The 21,300-nt window shown below is 37.1% G+C and overlaps 1 protein-coding gene across 2 annotated transcripts in view; it reads left to right on the top strand.

Moving 5' to 3' along the window:
• STK32B (serine/threonine kinase 32B) overlaps positions 1-21,300 on the top strand; it is a gene marked incomplete at both ends in the record, with an annotated part of 157,272 nt that overhangs the window by 64,949 nt on the left and 71,023 nt on the right. For both annotated transcript variants that reach the window (XM_079534851.1, XM_079534852.1), the window contains one exon: positions 15,093-15,266. In XM_079534851.1, the coding sequence (XP_079390977.1) occupies positions 15,093-15,266 (174 nt within the window). The remainder of the gene's footprint in view (positions 1-15,092; positions 15,267-21,300) is intronic.

Genomic DNA, 21,300 nt, shown 5'->3' on the forward strand with positions numbered 1-21,300 from the left:
AAATATTTATGTATAGATATCCAGTGGCCTTTTTCTGTGCTCTCTGAAGAAATCCTGGTTCTTCAAAGCGTTTCCTCCCTACCTCTGAAAGACTCAGCTCATACACAATTTACGCCATTGGCACATGAACCAAATGTCAGTGCTGCTGGTGCCTTGATGGCCTCATGCTGCCATCAGCTGATGGTGCAGTTTTTACCCTTTTAACCTTTCACTAATTGCTGATGTTCTTTGTTTCCTTTCTCATTCCCACTGGATCTTTTTGAGAACTGGTGCATCAATGGCACCAATAAGGAAGCAAGCAGTTTATAATAGTGGTGCAGAAAGAAACAAATCATGCAAATCATGCATAACATGCATGTTTCAAATAGATCCTTTAAATGTCCTTTTTTTTTTTCCTGTAGTAATTGCTTTGCCTGTTTTTATAGAGTTCTGTGAAGTTTTGTGCAGTGAATGCAGTAGATGTTTTTACAATTTAGTTTTGTTTTCTGAATTGTGACAGCAGTCTTGAAGCTGTGAGATAAGGTAATTTACAATCTAACACTTGGGAGAATAATTGTATTAGCACTTGTTTATGCTTAATATTATTCCCCTGATATTTCATTTGTGAATTTTATCTCACACTCTGCCCTTATCTTTCCAAGCATAGACCTTCATCACGTATACCACATCACAAACTTAACGTTACAGGTGTGATCAATTGTGTGTTCTTCTGACTGATTTTCTTTCCTGATTTCATAAGTAACAAAATCACCAGTCCATTATGATCCAAAAATCCTGAGCTTGCATTTGAAAAACCTGTCACCCCACAGGGGAGACTTGTTTTTCCAAACTGGATCTACTTTTCTAGGACATAATGTAAGTTGTCAAGTTCTTGCTCACTGATTAAGCCACAGAGATTTCATGGAAAATTGATTCTCAATAGGACAAGAGCTAATAGCTTTAAGTTGTGCCAGGAGAGATTTGGGTTCTGCATCAGGAAAAAATTTTTAGAAACAGTGGTGAGGCCTTGAAACAGGTTGTCTAGAAAGTTGGTGGAGTTACTGTCCCTGGAGGTCTTCAAGAACTGTGGAGATGTGGACGTAGTGGGTGATGGGTAGATGGTTGGACTAGAAGACTTAGTGGTCTTTTTCTACCTTTGTGGTTCTGTGATTCTGATTTCAGCAGACAGGATTTGATGCAGAGCCAAAGTAGAAAGGACATGCTTTAGCATCAAGAAGCACAACTCTGCAAGCAGAGTCCTAGGGGGTTGTGAGACCTGTGTTAGCACCTGCAGGGAAAGGAAGGGAGGGGAGGATTTTGATTCAGCTAATTGGGTGTCTAAAACCCAGCTTGGCAGTGGGAGCCACTGAAAAAAAGGCCTCTATACTTCTTTGGGGTTTCTTCCCTCAACTAGACAGGGCTTGAGAGGTGCCTTTGCTCACATAGGCATCACAACCCAGAGTGTTTTCCTGTGTGCTGACCACTGGACTCTTTCAGGAATTAAGCATATCTTCTGGTTACAGGGATGCAAGTGCCACTTGTTCTCCTCATTTTATGTAATAAACTGGTGGATAAAGATGAGGAAATTTCAGACAGGTTTCCTCATAGTTATCAATTTTAAAGAGACTGTTCTATCCTAAGATGACAACAAGGTTGTACTCTTTGGTAGTAATTCTATCAGCTCTTGTAGTGATTGGGTATGGGGATTAACAAGATTTTTTTTTAAATTAAAAAGATTTTAAAAGATTTAAAAAAAAAAACTGGGAATTTCAGGGATATTTTGAAAGGTAGTGAGTCAAATTTTGAAGCACTTTGCTTGAATCTCCTTCCACATCCTATCTTCTTTGTGAAGAAATAAGTTGAAAGAGATTCAGTGTAACATTAGGCCATATATTTGGTGGGTCAGAAAAAGAATTATTACTGGATCCTATTACACTGAGTCACCTGAAGAAGAAAGTGTTCAATCATTAATTCAGAATCACAGAGAGAAAACTGTAATTTTTCATCTGTAGATCTTCAGTTGTAGATTTGGGCACCCACAGCAACTGCATCCAACTTTTTACTCCTTGTCTCATCATCCTGACCAACAACACGACATCTATCAGGCTACAGGGAGTCTTCCTGAAAGTCAACAGTAAGTCTATTGATAGCTACTGTACAGAGTTAATACCCGCTGTATTCCTTATATTAAAAAAAAAAGTGACTCAAGAAGCTCTATATGTGAAAACTGAGAAGTAGCACATGCAAGGAAGAATGTGTGCTTTCAGTATTACTCCTTCATATCTGCTTCTGTTTGCTTCTGAAAACAAAATGCCTGATGGCATAGGCTCACAATGAAGCTCCAGAGTTAACAACCCCTTCTTAATTCAATTGCTTTCAAACATGATCATCTTTGCTGTCACTGGGGCCCTTCCTTTGTTCCTGACAGTTTGACATGCTCTTGCTCACTGTACCTCAGTTACGCCAAGCACTGTTACCACAAATAACATCACTGTGCCATGTTAAAATTGAAAAAAAAAAAAAAAAAAAAAGAAAGAGTTAAGTGTAAACCTTGAAGGCTTGGCAGGCAATCTTGCAGAATAAATTTACATGTCCAGGATAAGGCAGAACAATTGTAGCTGATAACTGGAATTTCTTCTTTGCAGTGTCTCTGAATCAAGCTGATAAACTCAACTGTAAGCTAAGGTGGCAAGAGGTAGCTGAGTTTTATAACAAATATTGCCACTTATTGTGATTATAATTGGAATTGGGTAAACAAGATGCTAAATCTAAGAATGGCAATGAGATTTGATTATTCATATTCTTCAACAGCACACTGAAATACCAAAAATATCATTCTTTGGTAACTGTTACAATGAGTAAAGAGCAGTGAGTCATTGACAGCAGCTCCTAGAAAAAATAGAGAGAAAACAGGCAGAATTAAAGTTCATTATTATTTTAATATGATGAGATCATAAAATCTCATTCTATGACAAGTCGATCCAAAACATTTTCTCCATACATTTGAGCTAGGTGTTCTGCTTGGAGGATAGAATAAGGAAGACGTAATCACTGCCATTCCCCTGGTTGCTCTAGAATCTAGATAGCTATAGAGTGCATTGGCTTACTCAGAGCTCTGGCTAATTTGTGGCACTGATGTTGGATAATGTAATGCAGTAAAATTATTTTTCTTTATTTTTTTTCCAGTAGAGGCGTAGTCTTCCCCAGGATCTGAGGGCCTTATCGAACCTCTTATCTTTCTGCTGAGAGGAAGAAAGTGATTTTCTATGTGCAAAGAGCTTTTTTAACACAGTTTTCACAACTGTATAACTCTGAAAAAAAAACCACAAAAAAAATCCCCAAAATCTCTGCCAAGGGACGACACTTGTAAGATCATCATAAATCAGAATGCCATCTTATTTTTGCTCTTACTAATCAAACAAACAAACAAAAAAAGTTTACCATCGTAGAATCTTCAAAGTTGGAAAAGACCTCAGAGATCAATTCCAGCCATCGAACTATCACCACAGTGCCTATTAACCATGTCCCTGTGTGTCACATCTCCATGTTTCTTGAACACTCTCTAGAAGCCAAAATGGAGAGATTAATATAATGTACTAATCATATTAAAGACTTCCCAAAGTAAAAGAGACAAGCTCTACAGGATTTGAATTCTTTCTGGCTGACTTAAGATACCAGGCCCGTCTCCTTAGGATATCTCTGCAAATAATGGAAAAAAGAAGGGCTCTCTAGAGAGCAGTTCAGTATATCTATAGACAGAGCTGTTTCCTTACTACATAGTGATCCTAGAGAAATTATTCTTCTAACCCGAAGTGCCTTAGTAAAATGCCTGAAGTAGTCAGGACAAAACTTGGTCTAAAGTAGATCAATTATAATAAGTTGTTGAACTCAATTCATCTTGTCCAATTGGATTTGCGACTAAAGCTCTAGAAAGAGAACAAAAACCTCTTTGTTTCTATGTTTTCACAAGTTTTTCTTGGATTTGGTGTACAGCTGATAATAGTAAAATGAAAAAGTTGTTTAAAGTATGCTTGCGCTGCTTGGAGAATGACTTAAATTATACTGTTTTCTTATGTTCATTCTGAAATAAATGATCATAAGGAAAATTTTATGAAGAAAATGTAAAACCTTATAAGTGGTGGGGTTTATATGCCAAGAACAGACAGTCTGTGAGAAACTGACTGAAAAGCATTTGGATGTTCCTAAGAAAAGCAAAAGAAGATAAATCATTCATTGCAATAGCAAGGAGAGGTTTTAGTCTACAACGTCAACTGAAGTCTGTCCGATTCTAGAGAGACAACTACATACAGAAGGTGTAAATGTTCAAAGCAAACCTGGCCTTCTTTTTTTTTTCAGTCACATAAAAAGAAAAATGGTTTTCATGTAGTTCAGAAGAAAACCTGGTTTATTCCTCAATAGATTTAAAAAAGGAAACAACTACTTTAAGTCTCTTAACTCATGCAGCTTAACTCATAGATACATATACACCTCTGCAGTATCTGAGTTTATATACAGCAAAGAGTTATGCCTGTTCTTAACACCCACGTGTGTTCATTTATTTTTCATTCAATTAAGTTTGTTATGTGCTGAAGGTTAAATCTAGTTATAAGTGAAGCTTAATGGTGAGTACTGAAACTTTGATGTGTGTGTTTGCTTCATAAGCCTGAAAAACCATCTATATAAAATTATTTCTAAAACAGAACAGTGTTTGAAGTTAAAAATAGAGGATTTGAAGTTCATTTATTGTAATCTATAAATAGATTTCCTGCCAAACTTTGGATTTCACCTGAGACTAGGCCTTCAAATGACTTTCTAATAGCACCTGTTGCCCCAGCCAAGAGTAAGATTTAAATATTTCGAAACCTTGTGTTATTTGATCCCGAAATCTTTGTTTACTAATTAAGTTATATCTCCATTTAGAAATATTGGCAACATTATTTTTAAACTTCCACTAAATGAAATATTGTGAATCTCATATAAGTAGATTTTATGAAAGGGGGAAGGGAAACAAAGGATATGCTCCACCAGAAAAATACCTGCTTGAACTCTATTATCTGATTCTCTTCTTCTTGTAGGTAGTGTCATTTTTAAGAGTTAGTCCATTAGGTGGTGTAATGAAAAGATCACAGAATCATTTAGTTGGAAGGGAATCTCTTGTGTTCATCGAATTCAACACTTGTGCTTATGCAGGGGTACCTGCAACTAAAGTAGGTGGCCAGGACCATGTGCAGTTGAGTTTTGACTGTCTTCACTGATGAAAGATGTACAAGTTCTCTGTCCAACTGTTGGACCACCCTTGCAGTGAAAAAGAGTTTTCTTGTGTTCAGGTGGAATTTCACGTGTTTTGTGTATGTTTCTTCTTGTCCTGTCACTGTGCACTACTGAGAAGGATCTAGCTCCATCTTTACTTCCCTTGTTTCAGGCATTCATACATATTTATACAAGTCCCCATGAGCCTTCTGTTCTTTAGGCTGAAGCTCTCTCTGCCTCTTCTCATATGAAAAATGGACAACACTCTTTAATCACCTATTTGGTCCAACACCGGATTCTTTCTTGTTCCCTCTAGATTTTTCCTCTAGTTTCAAGGTCACTGTAGTGGGGCATTGTTTGTCTGAGAAGTAGTTTTCCTGAGTCCTTCATATATACTGTCTGTTGCTTGTGTTAATTGGATGTGTTTGTGACAAGCAGGGAAAAAAAGAGGCTAGCTACTACTATACAAATAATTGCTACTGCTGTAATGCCATGTGCATATGAAGTGGTATAAATTAGCATTGATTATAACACAAAATGTTAAGAACTTGGTGGACATTCACTAAGTGTGTGTATAGTCAGTCACAACACATCTCTGATACAGCTGAATGGATTTTAGAGGCTACATTCAGATAAGAATATCTGCAAATCCCAAGTGTCTTCTATGTATACTCTTGTTCACTCAACCTGAACAGAGCTCTCACATGTAATTGTGATGTATGCTATTTGAAGAAGACTATGCATAGCACAGGAGATACTAGAGATTTTTTAAAATCCCATTAACAAAATATACATAAAAGATAAAGCACTTGGAAGACAACCAAACAAAAACACAAAAAAACCCCAACAACTTAATGAAGATTGAACCCAACTTGGATTCAGTAAGGCTGAATGAGCTTGGTGAAAGGAGGCGTGCCGGCTGAGACAGAACAATTACAATTAACATTTATGATATTAAGTTCAACTCTGTTAAAATATCTTAAACAGAATGAGATGTGAGCATTTGCAAGTTGTACTTTATCATGGGTTTAATAACATTCGCCTTTACCATGAGACTCAGCCATTAAATCTACAAGTGTATGAGCAAATGAGACAGAAAAGTAATTAATTTTCTCCTGAAAAACAAATTATCAGAAAGTACTTTTAGAGATGGACCACTTGGAAAAATGGATCACATACTGTAAGGGCATAAAAATATTATCAGAGTAATTTGCTTGCAGTGTGGTGGTTTGGTGGTTTTTCAGACATTCACAGTGTATCAAAAGTTCATTCCATTTTTTTTTTTTTTTTTTAAACATTCAATGCCCCAAACAAATGTACGTGGAGATTTAAGCAAGTGTCACATATTAATTCCTGCACTGATCTGTCTTGGAAAAAGTTCTCGTTTACAAGTTAATCACATTTTGGAGAAGCATTGTTGCTGCTGTGCTACAGAGCTGGGCTAGTATGGGATGCTGCTGAGCTCTAACTCAGATTCTCATGTCCTTATAATCTTTGGGAAGACTATGTGGCACATCCTAAGATTCAGTAACAAAAGCATAGTTGCCAGTGACAGAAAGAGTCGTATGTCCCAACTGGAGTCTTATATCAAGCTAGGGGGCCTCTAGTACAAAGGAGATGCCAACGAACTGGAGGGAGTCCAATAGAGATCCATTAGGATGGTTAGGGGTGGAGGCATTCAAGGCCAGGATGGGCAGGGACAGGGACAGAGTGTGGCAACCCTGCCCATGTCAGGGGGGTTGGAACTGGATGATCTTTAAGCTCTTTCCCAAACCAAAATATTCTTTGACGTCATTTTGCATGCAAGGAAATACTGGGGGACTGTTAAGTTTGCAGAAGAAAGACCCAAAGAAGATAAATTTCAGGGGAAAAAAGAACTAATTACAGTCTTCCACTACTCAAGCGGGTGATGATGATGACATAAAGATGGCAACATTTACAGATAGAGAAAAAACAATTTTAGAGATGCACACTGAAAAAGCAAGTGACACAAATGATATGGTACAGCAAGGGGAATCCTAGCTGGACGTAAGCAAAAACATTTCTCTTCAAATTTCGATGACTAGCCAGAACAATCTTATTGCAGAGGCTGGTAAATTTTTATCCTTAGAAATTCTCTAAACTCTGCTGGATACGGCCTTGTGCAACCTGACCTATGTTTGAAATTATCCCTCAGTAATGAAGTAAAAGATTGAACTTATTGGCTTCCAGAGAGCCCCTCTGACCTAAACTATTTGTGAGTCTTTTTTTGATGTTCAGTGAATACAATTCAATAACAATATAAAAAATGTTATCTCACTTGACTATGTGTCTTATGCAGCCCCTGACTCTAAGCTCTCCACCTCCACTCTAGAGGAACCATCTGAACGGTACGAGCATTTTCTAATACAGAAAACCAAAAAATTGATTACATGGTTTCTCTACTATACTGGAGAAGGCAACAGAACACCCACAGTTATTAGCATAACCCATAACTCAAATGACCTCGTCCTCAGCTAGCTCGCTTTTTCATAACTTTAGTTAATTATTCTTCATTGTGTCTTGCCTGCTGTGTGGTAGCAGTGTTCCTGGCTGAGATAAATGTTGAGGTAGTGCACGTGGCAATGAATTGTTTCTCAGACTAGAGAGTTTGTGGCCTCTTCTCTCCTCATCCTCCTGAAAAGAGAAAATAAGTTTGTGTGGATGAATAATAAACTGACTTTAATTGACAAACCAATATTAATTGATTATCTTATATAATTGGTAATTGATTATCTTATGTAATTGGTTATATAATTATATAGCATTCTAAATGAGTCTGCAACATATTTCTTTCTTTCTTTCTTGAGACAGAATTTCCTGGCACCTTTCGATTTCATTTCAGGCTATTTTTTATGTAGACAATTTTCTTAGCTGTCCCTTTTGGTCACATCTGATCTGAATAGAATTTGATAAGGTATTTCAAATAAGCATAAACAACTGATTTTTATTGAAGAATCTTTCTGTTCTCAGAAGATTTTAACATAATCTTGGAAGGTATCTTTTACATATTTATAAAGGAAGTAATCTGTTGTTCTCAACAGCATTTGGAGAAATGACTTTTGTTTTTCTGAGCTTGAAAAGTATTTCCATTTCTTTGCAACAGTAGGATTCTATTAAATATTTTGCAAGCACAAATTGCAAATTCCAATAACCAGTGCTTACTCTTTTTCCAGAAGGGCAAAAGAAATCTGCAGAAATATAACCAGAACAGATGTTTTGAAGGAACATTTCAAACATTCTTTCACAATACTTGCATACTTGTGTTTACAATGTTCACAAATCTTGTGTTGTTTTTCTCTTGATATTTGTCTTTGTCTTGGCAGTGAACACAAACATGACATTTCTTTACTCAGTTTGAATGTCTCTTTCTTTATGAAATAAGTATTTGCTTTTCCCCCTCATAGTGGATATAATAGTTTTCATTTTACCTGTTCAACACAGGCGAGTTTGTAATGACTTGAAGAATGAACAGAGTTGTTATTTATGGCGCTCATATCTATACTTAATACACACTTACATCTATAGCGGCCTATACTATGCCTACATTATACTATTCCATACACATAACAAGGTGTTTTGCACCTTTGCTTTACTTTTCTCTTTAGCTGTTCAGTGTAAAGATATTTGTCAAATGCCAAATTATTCAAGTCTTTAAGTGACTTGAGTGTTCTTGACGTAAGTGTATGTTTTCAGTACAGCAAGTCTTGGGTGGCCCTATTACTGCCAAACAGTTGATGAGAATAATTCTACAACATAGTTACACAAACTGGACTAGTGAAAAAACACAACAAGGCAAACATGAAGAAATAATGATACCATGAGCAGTAACTATGTCTAATTCTTACATAGGCACTTTGCAGCAGAATCTTTTTAATCACAGGGCAATATGTTACTTGTTCGTGGTGAGGATGTAATTTGCCTACAACTTCACAAATTCATTGGTGATATCTTTGAATATAAAGAAGTGTTGTACACCAACCTATACTTGAATGTCATAGAAGTTGATTTTAGCAATCAACCCAAAATTTTAGATTAAGATTGCTAGTTTTTAGCATACAATCTTACTAATGATAACAAAAAAATCCTTAGATTTAAAGGCAAAAACAGTGAAACTTTCCTAATTTTGTAATTGTTCTTTATTATATGCTCAGATAAAACCTGTTTATGTTTCTCTGTTAACTGATACATACACCTTATCATAGACTACCAATTAACCCTTTTTTTTCCAACTGTTTGACCTTTTTCAGGAATACTAAGACTTTGTGTTTTACTTTGTAAAGGAAAGATGAAATGTTGATTTTCTAGCCTTAAAAAACACAAACAGGACAGCACCAACGTACTAGAACTAACACTGTCTCCAGACCCACGTGAGAAATTTCCATGAGATTCCAGTAGGCAGCCTAGATGCAGCCACATGATTTCATGGAAGGAGACCAGTCTGACCAATTAATGCGTTTAAACTGTTGCCTGCCCCTTCTTGGATAAGGTGAAGTCACACATGTTAGAGATGAGTTTTCCTTTTTGGAGTTTGTGTTTGAAAGGTTCCTCAAGGCTTTGCTAATCCAGGCCAATACTGAGCAGCCCTACAACAGATATTGACAAGAACTCACAGAGGCTACCCCGTGAGGCACTGAGACACATGGCCAGGTCTTTCCAAAGCCACTGCATTTCTTGTTTTGACTGCAAAATTAGGAACTGGTGCACTGTTGCAGTTCTGTGCTTTGCATTACTCTGGGGTTGAATACCCCATTCCTAGAAGTGTTCAAGGTCAGATTGGATGCGGCCCTGGGCAGCCTGCTCTAGTACTAAATGGGGAGGTTGTTGGCCCTGCATGTGGCAGGGGGGTTGGACATTCATGACCCTTGAGGTCCCTTCCAACCCTGGCCATTCTGTGATTCTGTGAAAGAGAACTTCGAGCTCTGCTACATTGTGTCTGCTTTTCCAGCACACAGAAAAATCATTGAAGGCTTCATGTTGTTAAAAAAAATTACCTCCTCCTCTTAAGGCTGCCAAGGGAAAACCAGAGAATGATCCTTCTTTAAATTTCTAATTAGGAGCAACCAACTCTAAATCGTTTGTCATATTCAGTAAAGAGCAGAGATCTCATCTGAATATCTGAACTGTTCGTGTCTTGCTTTAACTGATCACCTTGGATTTATGAAGTTTGGCATTGGCTCAATGATGCAAATTTTATGTGTTTTTTACTCTTAAAATTGTACACAAAATATTAATCATTATGTCCTTTCCTCTGGAAAAACTTTGGATAGTGGGTGTTTCATCTAGAAGGATTTCTACAAAAAATTACACCAGCTAAATACGATGATGGAGTATGAAGGGGAAAAATTATCTTAATAATACATCTGTAACTGCCTTTGTGGAGAGACAGAGATACAAATAACAAATAAAACTATGATATAAATACAATAAGAGATATTATTAAAACAAATATACAGATAGAAATAAGAAAACTGATATAACTAACTCAGAACGTGCTCTGTTTAAATTTATTTCCATGGAGGATTTTGTTCAATTGTAATTTATCTTCCAGTCTGAAGATAATAAAAAATCCAATTCACTGTTGCTAGGGGCATTCTTATTTTATCTTAATTTGAAGAAAGCTTATTCTAATGCATTAAAACTTTTCTTCAAGCAAGGGGAAGCAGAGGCTAGCTCTGTAATTAGAATTGTTATCCTACAACAGGCTCATGACACGACTCTAAAAAAAAAAAAAGGAAAAGAAAAAATGAAATTTACTCTAAGACACTCTTTCATTTCAGAGGAGTTTAAAATCTTGGCTTTACAGAAGAAAAGTAATATATTTTACAGTAATGTAGTACTCAGTATTGGTCACAAGGCTGTAATTCGTTCAGTATTTCTCAGCTACCTGGTTAACATTAAAATCCAAAACAACCTCTGATTTTACTTAAAAACCAATCAGCCTTTTTGAATGTCATTTGCCTTTGATCAGATAAGAAGCTTGCAGAAGTAAAATTACTGTGATTACTCAAAAAGCTAATCTCTAGGGGGCTGATTTGCCACCAGCCCCTCCGCAGCTTGCAGCAACACTTTCAGAAATTCATTTTTTCAGGTGGCTAATATTTCACTTGCTGTCAATTTCAATTCTTAGACCAATAAATCAAAACCACTTATTTCTTGAAATATTGAAAAGCAGGAAGCTAAAAGGGAATAGCTCATTTCTTGTGTAGAGAATGAATATTGGATTTGTGTAAGGTAGATAGACAGAGGACAAAACTGCTTGTGATCATGACAAACAAAGCTGGTCAGAAGGTGATATGCCAGGTCCTGAGAGTCCTTAACACACAGCACAAGCCACAGCATTTTGGACTACCCAGCTGCACAGTGAAATGTGGAGCAGCTCCTGCTGTGCATTCAGCAGCTTAATAACCTGTATCTGCAGGAGCTACTTAGTGGAAAAGCAATCAGCTCCAGGGACCTTCTGCTGTTTGCCATGTCCATGCCTTCCTCTAGGTTGTAGGAGCATCATTTCACTGGAATAAATTCATCTGCTTTCCAGAAAATCTCTTGGAATGGTCTTATCTCCAGCACTTTTTATATTACTCTGCTCTGATCCAGATAGTTGGAGAAATGCCACCCACACAACTGTGAGCCAACTGGACCAACTGTGCATGGGAAATACTATTATCCATGGCTACACACGTATGATTAGCATAATGATGTGTGTCAAGTGTGATATAATTCAGCACAGGTGAAAATGTCTGCTCTGCATACTACACATATCCATTTATAGCATCTTTTCTTTCAAACTTATCCAGCTCTCATCTTAAATACACAGATTTGAATACACAGCACTTCTGACAGGATCAGCGGTCACCACAGATACATATCACTAAAAGTGGAAGAAAAGTCTGGCTCCAAGTGAAAGAGAGGAGAGTCAGAGCTCTGCAAGAGCTGTGCCTGGGCAGACATCATTCTAGCTTGAGTGTCTACATAGAAGTGTCCTGTTTGTCATTTACAGCTTGTGACAGATGCAGGAAAGCTTATGAATGCTTCTGAATCCTGACTTGGTTTCATTCTTATTTCATCTGTTTGGATTCAGAATGTGTTATTCTAGAGCTAGAATCTTCTCTGGAAGCCTTATATTTTTCTTTTTCGGGATTGTGCTTACCTTAACATGCTTACCTGATAGTAGGTGCTCAGCTGATACTAAATGATCTGACATGTGCCAGGGCAAAAGCCATCTCTTATCATCTCAGTCTGGATTCCTGTATGTCAAACTAAGATCCAGAAAGTCCTGCAGCACGTTTGAGTACTGGAGGAAAGCATTATACATCTCCGTACTATTCTTTGCTGTTTTCTACGTATTTTTCTGCATATTTCTGTGTTATTTCTGTGTTTCTTGTGACTCCCAAGATAGATGGGCCTCTATTCTGACGCAGTGTTGTTTCTCTTAGGTTGCTGTGGAACGTGAGTAGAAATAACATGCACACTCCTGAACCTCACTGTCGGCAGACAATATATAGTAGCATTTCCTGCCAATAATGGAATGGAATAGGGTAACAGTTCTTCCCAGTTCTTATTTTTTTCTCTCTTTTAAATCCTAGATGATTCACAGTTGCACCAAAAGTTTACTTGGGAAGATAGCACAGGGCCACTATTCCCCCACTCTCAATTGCAAGAAACTAGAGTGCCTCAGCAGAAACACAAACTTGGAATGAAAATTCCATTCCATCAAGTATTATCAATTTTGTACATGTGGAGAACATTCCACATTTATTCCTGGATTGCTCTAGTAGCACATTTATCTTGAGTACACTTTCAAACACAGTAATTATTTTCCCAGAAATGGCAATAGTTGTGAAGTTAAAACAGAAGTCAGTCCTTATCCAGACTTCATCCTCAGCCTCACAGTCACATTAAAGAAATTACTTAGGACATTATAATTCTTATGATGAGAGTGACATCATATTCGTATTACTGGCATATAATCATGTGATTCTAGACACCATGAGAAATCTTTAATTCTGGACTAGATGCAGTATTTTATTTATAAATTTAAGTAGAATTTTCAATCAATGCCTTTTTATTTCACATATTTTTCCTTTTTTTATGACACAAAAGGGAACCAGACAAAATCTACTCTTTACTGAAGTAGCAGCTGAAGAAAGAAGTTAACATTTCTCATTACCTCTGCTCAAAGCTACAACTACTTCATTTAAAAATATCATTTAAAAATAAAGCAGTATCAAAAAAAGAAAAAGAAAAAAGAAAAAAGACCATTAAATATAACAATGTATTTAGTCTTTCTTTTTGCAATTGCTCCAGGCTCAGCAATGCACAACATTCAGACTAATTTGAATATAATTGAAGCTTTCTCTTTTCAGTGCTTGTGTGCTGAAATTCTGAGTCTCTGGAGGTGAGCAGATACCTTGTGCCAACCTCTTTATGATTCTGACATACTGAGGAGTAAGCTTAATGCAAATAAAATGGCTTTCACCTCCCAGCATTTGAAAGGCATACAGGAATGTAACCTAGAGACACTTGCTTCTCAGATCTGTGCTAAGAAAGAATAGAAAACATTTAAATTCATAACAAACTATTTGTGACAATCTTAAACAGTGTCTCATTTCAGAAAGTGCAGGCCTGAGTGCAAGGAAAACCATTTGTAACTGTCAATTAAAATAATCTACTGTAGACTTTTCTGGATGTTTTTTCTGCAAAGCTACTCTTTTTTTTTCATTTCCTTATATATTTTATGGCTCAGAACAACTGAATCTGTAGCTAACATATATTACACAGCTCATGGGATAAAAAATGATGGAGGAGGAACTATCATCCAGGATCACCTCTCAGCCTTTCGTATTCATGTCTGATGTAAGCTAATATAACTTCACAACAAAATGAATTCTCAAACCAGTGTAAAGTGACTTCATATTAGAAATAGGGTATACACCATCCTCCATTTGGGAAATCTAAAACACTGTGTCTTAGCTACATTCAGAAATGAAAACCAGTGAGTTTCTATCAGTTTACTTAGATTGGAAGAAAATAGAGTGATGTCAGATTATCCAAGGTAAGTAGAAACAGATGGAAAATCCTGCTTACCCGAGCACTGTGTACACAACACGTTGGCTGGCTACACTCTTGGGTTTACAGGATTTAAATCAGACCAGAATTTGGCCCTCATCGTATTCAACGTGCAGTTCTGGGAAAGTGTTCAAAAGAATTTAGTTGGTAATCATGAAGGCTCTGTCATTTTGCAAGATGTAAGTTGCAGGCTGAAAAAAATAAATATTGTTAAGCAGCAAAATTGCAGTGTTATTTCTTGTTGAATTTGGAGTTATGCTGGAAGCTATAGAAAATATTCAGCTATAGTGCTGTGTATATTTACTGAATATGGAATATACCACTGGGACAGCAGCTCTTGATCCTGCAAAATTATCTTCCATAGGTACTGAGCTACAGGCAGATACATCTAGTATCAAATATGTTTCAATGTCTTCTATTTTATTGCTTCTATGTAGTAAGCTATTTTGATGACTGAATGTCTATATGGTTATTTTAAAATGTAGAAAACTAAAGAGTATTTTAAATGCAGTTTATCAACATTAAAGTGCTTAGTTATGGTTAAAACACTTCAGATACTTGTGCTGCAGTGACCCAAGCTCTGCTTGGACTCGGAGTCCTACAACAAACAAAGAAAGTTTGGCCATGGAATTGGACTGCCACAGTGGAGAAATCAGTGTGTGCCTTTTGAGCAAATCATGAACTTGCCTTGAACAGAACTACTTCTGAGAGCTATCCTAGAGCATGCTGCAACTGCTTCTCTGATCTGAAATCTCAGCTGTATTTCCTTCTTCTAGGTATTCCTTTCAAGATGAAGAAGACATGTTCATGGTGGTTGATCTCTTGCTTGGAGGAGACCTTAGGTACCATTTGCAGCAGAATGTTCACTTTAATGAAGGAACCGTCAAACTGTACATCTGTGAGCTGGCACTTTCCCTGGATTATTTGCAGAGATACCACATCATTCACAGGTGAGAGAATTTCATTTCAGGGATGGGTTGTTTTCTGTTTGCAAACCAAAGGAATTTTATCACGTATCAGATTACATCTAAATACATCACCTAACATCCTTCTGGCTGCTTTTAATTTCATTTTGATACTCTGGATCCTCAGTTCTCCTGAACACAAAAAAGTTGTAAATTCAGGGCAACATCTTCACACAACAATGTGAGGGAAAGGTCAGAACATCAAGTGCTAGGAATTAGTGACTTTTTTTGCTTGCAGAATCTGCACTAGGTTGATGAGGGGTAGGAAAGGTGGAGAAATAAGAGAAATAGTAGAGATGAATTGGATCAGGAATAGGTGTTGTGTCCTTTTTGCATTTCTTTAATTACAACAACCTATTATTTTTATTGCTTAATGGATGGCAATCATAATATTTATGTCAGAAAGTGTGTCATGTATTGAGGCCTGTTTGTTTTCTATCTGTTTACATGAGACAGTGGGGTAAATTCTTTCCTGTATTAGTGTAGCAACTGTGAAGTTTTGTTTGGCTCAATCCTCTGCTTTATCCTTTTATGCTAAATTCAGGATATTTCTCCTTGGTTTGCACTGGCTTAAACAGAAAAATTGTTTTATTGCATTGCCAAAGCTGGATGTGAGATTCAGAGAGCAAGCAGAACTGAACTGTGCCATAGATCTTTTAGTGACAAGTACAAACAAATTTCTTCAAATGCTTTAATTGTTATTCTTCATCCTATCTGCTCACCAGAGCTGCCTCATGATTTTGTAATAAAGTGATAATAAAAAGTGTGATCTGGCTATTGAAGAGGGAGTGTCAGTACAAATTTCTCAAACCTGAGGTACAGTGGTAGATGTGTCCTCTGTAAACAAAACTGTACAAAACAAAATCCAAGAAAGCATTGCAACAATTTTTTTGCTTGAAATAAAAAGCATACAAATGTTGCAAGCATTATTGTGCATTTCTATGTATTCTGTATACAGGTTCCTTTACCACTGAATAATTTAAAAGTTAGGCTCGGAATTTCAGTTGACCTTTGTTTCTATGACTTGAAGAATGTTCTTGGTGAAAAACAAATTGATGAGCACTTTTCTCACCTTCATTTTAATGAGACAGCTTATGTAGATAGGCTTTCAAACATTAGGCAAAGAATTTGTAATTAAAACTTGTATTTTATTACAAGCCTGGGACTTAAATATGTTTCACAGAATAGTCTTTGAAAGTTGGTGGATGTCTTGAGGGAATGAAGGGTTAAATTTAAGTCAATGTGTCTGTAGTTTTTTTCTTACATAACATGCATTGCCATGATTCAACTGAGGAATTGGGCAAGACTGTTCTGTTCTTTTCTGCATTAATTTATCATGGCTGGTAAACAATTTTACTGAATTTCCTGTTTTGCACTCATTGTAGTGCAGTGTAACATCACTGACTTTAAAACCAGCTGTTGATTTGCACCCAGGAAGGCAGGAGGAGTGGGGATCCTAGCTGGAACTGTTTGTGGGCATTTGGTGTCAATTTCCAAAGATGAGGTTTTGCTTTCACTTTATGTTGGCAATTTTTACAACATGAGACACATTAAAATAACTGGTTTATATGCTGTGGTGGTTCTCACTGGCTATTTTGTTAGGACTGTTGTTTAGGATGTGAAGGATCTGACTCTCCCACCCCACTGTGCTACTGGGGAGAAACTGAGACCTGAATATGGCACTTGCACTTCACTGCTTTCTGCCCATACCACCCAACTATGGTACAAGGAGCATTTTGGCTCTCACCTTCCCACCATGTCCCAGAACACCTCAGATGATCCATGTATCAGTGAAGGAATTATTACCTCAGGAATATCCATCATGTGCCACTGTCCCCCTGGCTTCAGCTATGGCAGGTCTTCAGCTGCTACAGACCACTCCAACAGGACTGGCACCTCTGATTTCAGTTGGCTAAGGAGCTGAGCAAACAATATTGCCATATGGAAACATGTTGATGTTGCTTTACTGCTGCAAACACCCAAACCCAATCACAGATTAAACCAACGAGCTTGCTGGCATTTATGCTCAGTGGAAGCAGACCTCAGCATTGTCAGTATGACAAAGTCCTTCTAGTCAGCATTCAGGAGTTAACCTATGAAACTGTATTGGATCTTTCACTTTTAAATGAGCATGTTAGTAGCAACAACAACAAAAAAAAGAAGTGAGTCACAGAGTCACTGAGAGAGCCCACTACTAAATTTTGTCTGTGCTACAAAGAGTGGTTGAATGATTCATCAGACTGGGTAGGTGGATTTTCAAATCATGACATTACAAAGAGCTGAATATATGATGTGTGAGTCAGGAACTAAACTTCTCAATATTTACAGATGTGTGTGAAATGTGTACAAGTTTCCATTACTATTGTATCCAGAAAAGTGACAGAAGGTATTTTTAAGGATTAGCCTGCAGCCCCAGGAATTTACTAGAAAAGGAGGTGAAAGTGAGGGAGACAGGAGCTATAAGGCACGTGTGAATGGATGTATGAGTGTCTAGGTAGGTGCTATGCCAGTTCCCTTGAGAGTTAACATGCAATGCCTCTGCACTAGCTGAGGCAGTTTGTTATGTGTATTTTGAATGCGGCAATTATTTCAGGAATACAAGTATTGTTTCTGCAGAGATAACTTTAAACATTAATTGTGCAAAAGCCATTATTCTTCAGTTTTTTTTCAATGGAAATGGCAAATTAATTGCATATTTGTATATAAATCCATATTTGCCAAGTAAAATCCTGCAAACATGATTTTATTTGTTATGTCACAAAAGAAAATGCTGCACTGCGTGTCTCTCTTGCAGCTTTGTTGTAAATATTTGCAACTACATAGATGTTCAACCAGAATTACAAGCACTTTAAAAAAAGAACGTGATAAGTTTCAAGTTATGATCTGAAGATTACTCTGGCAAATTTTTCACTTAACACTAAATTAATATTGAGATATCTCTATTAGATACTGGTAAAACTACATCACAAACTTATATTTCTCACAGCTTTGCTAGAATGATGTTTTTTCCACGTTTTTAAAATTTAAAGCAAATCATTAAAAACCTGGATGTACAGTGTTTCTTATGGACCTTTGGATCCAGTGCACACAGAATGGCTTCTGACAGTTCACGTAGTCTCACTTGCTCTCAAATGTTGGATCAAATCTGGCACTCTGCATGAGCTGACATCAAGTTTCAGGACTGTACATTTGAATGTATTCTTTCCCGTGCTGCCTGTATAATATCAGTGAATAATATATTGGACAGAAGTTTTCCCATCAAAGCCTGAATGAACTTATTTCAGACTTGAGTAATTCAGCCTCCTCCTTTCACAAATGTTTCTGTTCATAAATTTCAATAAAACCACCTGCTTCCTCACTGAAGTAGGCTGCACAATTTCATTCAGTTATTTCTTCCACCAGTGGCAGTTGTGTCTCCTAGGATGCTCTTGCAGCCAGAGCCTTAGCTCAGAGCAGCACAGCTCCTGCTGCCCGAGTAATGTACCCATACTGATCACATCAGGTTTTCTCTTTCCAAGTGGGCAAGTGTTAACTGCATTGCCCTTGCAACTCTACATCACTGCTTGTTTCCTTTAGTTTCATCTGGTCAGAAAGGAAGCTGGCTGTAGCAAGTGTCTGGAAAGGAAATTGCAGTAACTTTACATCACCATTTTGACATACTGGACTCTATGTTTGATCTGCATACCCAGTTTGTTGGCTTTTTTTATTTCAGTAATTTTTTAAAAATGTAAAATAATTTGTGTGTGTATACATAACGTAAGTATACAACTAAATCTTAGGTTGAAACACAGAATTGGTTCAGATAGTTCAGGCAGAAAATAATGGAACATGGTGACAAATGGAGGATTATGTGCCATTCTACCAAGCATCCTGCTGCAAAGTAAGGGAGTTTTGCTGCTAAAGGCGAGGCCAGATGTACTGTCCTGTGCAACACTACTAGGCTGTGTTGTAGTGTAGGAACTTCATGTTCATCACCAGTGTGTCCTTCAAGGTGTCCAGCAGACTGGTGAAATAGGATAATACATCCAAATGAATGATGAAAGCCTCTCTCTTTCATAGTGTAATCTTTCACTCACAAGACTACTCTCCAGAAGTAAAAACTCTAATTTTAAATGTTCCTTTCATAAACTGTCCATTTAGCATGTAAGAAGTAAATAAGCTTTCAAAATGATTTGAAAACAAAGACTTCTTGCTTTGTTGATTTTTGCAGATGTTACAGATAGAATGGTGTCAATCTGGGTCTTATCAGGACAAGTTTCTTACTAGGACATAGTTTCTTACAAATTTCGGTTCATATTTCTAATCACTTCTATTAAGAAGAGTAGGCAATAGATTCTGAAGTAGACAAACTGGAAAAAAAAAAAAACAACAATCGTACTGTGTCTATTATTCATACATACTCCCAAGGATCATGACGAGTCAAGAGGTCTGCTCACTGATTTTTTTTTCATCTGTTTCCCCATGTCTCTTCCATTTCTTTGTCTTATGTTCTTTAAACACGTGCAAGCCCACATTATTTTCAAGGACAAATTGCAGAAACTGCACGAGAAGTTATGTAAAGAGAAGCAAATTAGAAAGGATATCAAAACCAGCTAAAACAAATGCTATGCAAATACAAAGCACAGAAAATCTGCTGAATGCTTATGAGCTAGCACTGATCAAAAAGAAAGACACTTACAAATTCTGTGCACAAAAGGTATTTGAATTTTAGTTGAGTCATTAAAAAAAGAATTAGATATCACCAGATATGAATAAGCAAAGGACAAGCCTTTCAACTGTAGAATGGAGTTCTTTACCTATGAGAACAAATTACTGTTACAAGTTTGGCAAGAGTAAAAGAAAAATTACTGGATAGATGAGACAGTATAATGCAAACAAATGAAGGTGATCTGAAAACACAGTGAAATTTCAATATCCATAGACTGGATGACTAACGAAGAATGCCTGTATATAAAAGAGCTGAGATGTGTGGTGCCCCACCAAGTGATCCAGTCCTGCCACTGGCACTGATATACTTCTCTATTGTGGACCTAGCGTGCTCTACATTCATCACTCAGGGAAAATACCAGAAGACACCCACGATGCCTTCTCCCTTTTCATATTCCATAGCTAAGACATTCACCCTGCAGTCAACAGAGGACTGTTCAGTTCCTTGCAGTTTTGAAGTGAATAAATGAAGTTGACTCTTGGTCCTTTCTTTCATCCTCCTTCTCATTACTGAGAAGCTGTAACAGTGTGTTAGCATGAAATATTTTGCTTAGTCAAGGAAAACTCTACTCACAAACCTCACATCATTTAAAATGTAGGTGTCTGATCAAAGTTAGGAAAGGGAAGATCTGAACCATAGTCTGAACTGGGCCAATTATCATTAGCTAACAAATTTCCATTAGGAAGGACAATCTAAACTGACCTTGTCCTAGCTTTTTGCGCTGTAGAGAGACTGACAGAGCAAGTGTTCCTCATTAACAAAAAACCTAAAGTTTTGTCACTGAAATTGTTTTTTTTACTTGTTTCTCTTTTTAGACACAAACACAAGTAAGTGCAGATATGATGTACAACTAGGTATGGAGGAAGAAGTTACATAAGAGGGCTGATCTGAAAGTAATGCCTGTTGTTTTGTTATACCGCCTCACTATGTCAGAGGCAGATGTTGGTGGTATGGCAGTAGAAGCTGAACCTTCCAACCAATATTCCGTTACATTTTGTTGCTGTGTGACAGATGGCAGCAGAGGGACAAAATGTTGTCTGACATGGAAGTGCAGATGAAAATAGGGATGTTCTTGAATTCCTCTGTGTGAATTAAATGGGACTCAATGACATTCATCAGTGCTTGCTGAATGTTCATGAAGACCTAAAAGCAAATGTGAGCACAGTGAGATGTTGGGTGGTACATGTGGTGATAGCAACTGTGCATCACCTCTACTGGTACATATTTCTATGAGTACAGCTTGCAGGCTCTTGTCCATTGCTGGCATTGAGGACAGTATTAAGTGAGTGAAAGAGAACCTCTAAATGGCTT

The sequence above is a fragment of the Tetrao urogallus genome, assembly GCF_951394365.1.
Source record: "Tetrao urogallus genome assembly, chromosome: 4".
NCBI lineage: Eukaryota > Metazoa > Chordata > Aves > Galliformes > Phasianidae > Tetrao > Tetrao urogallus.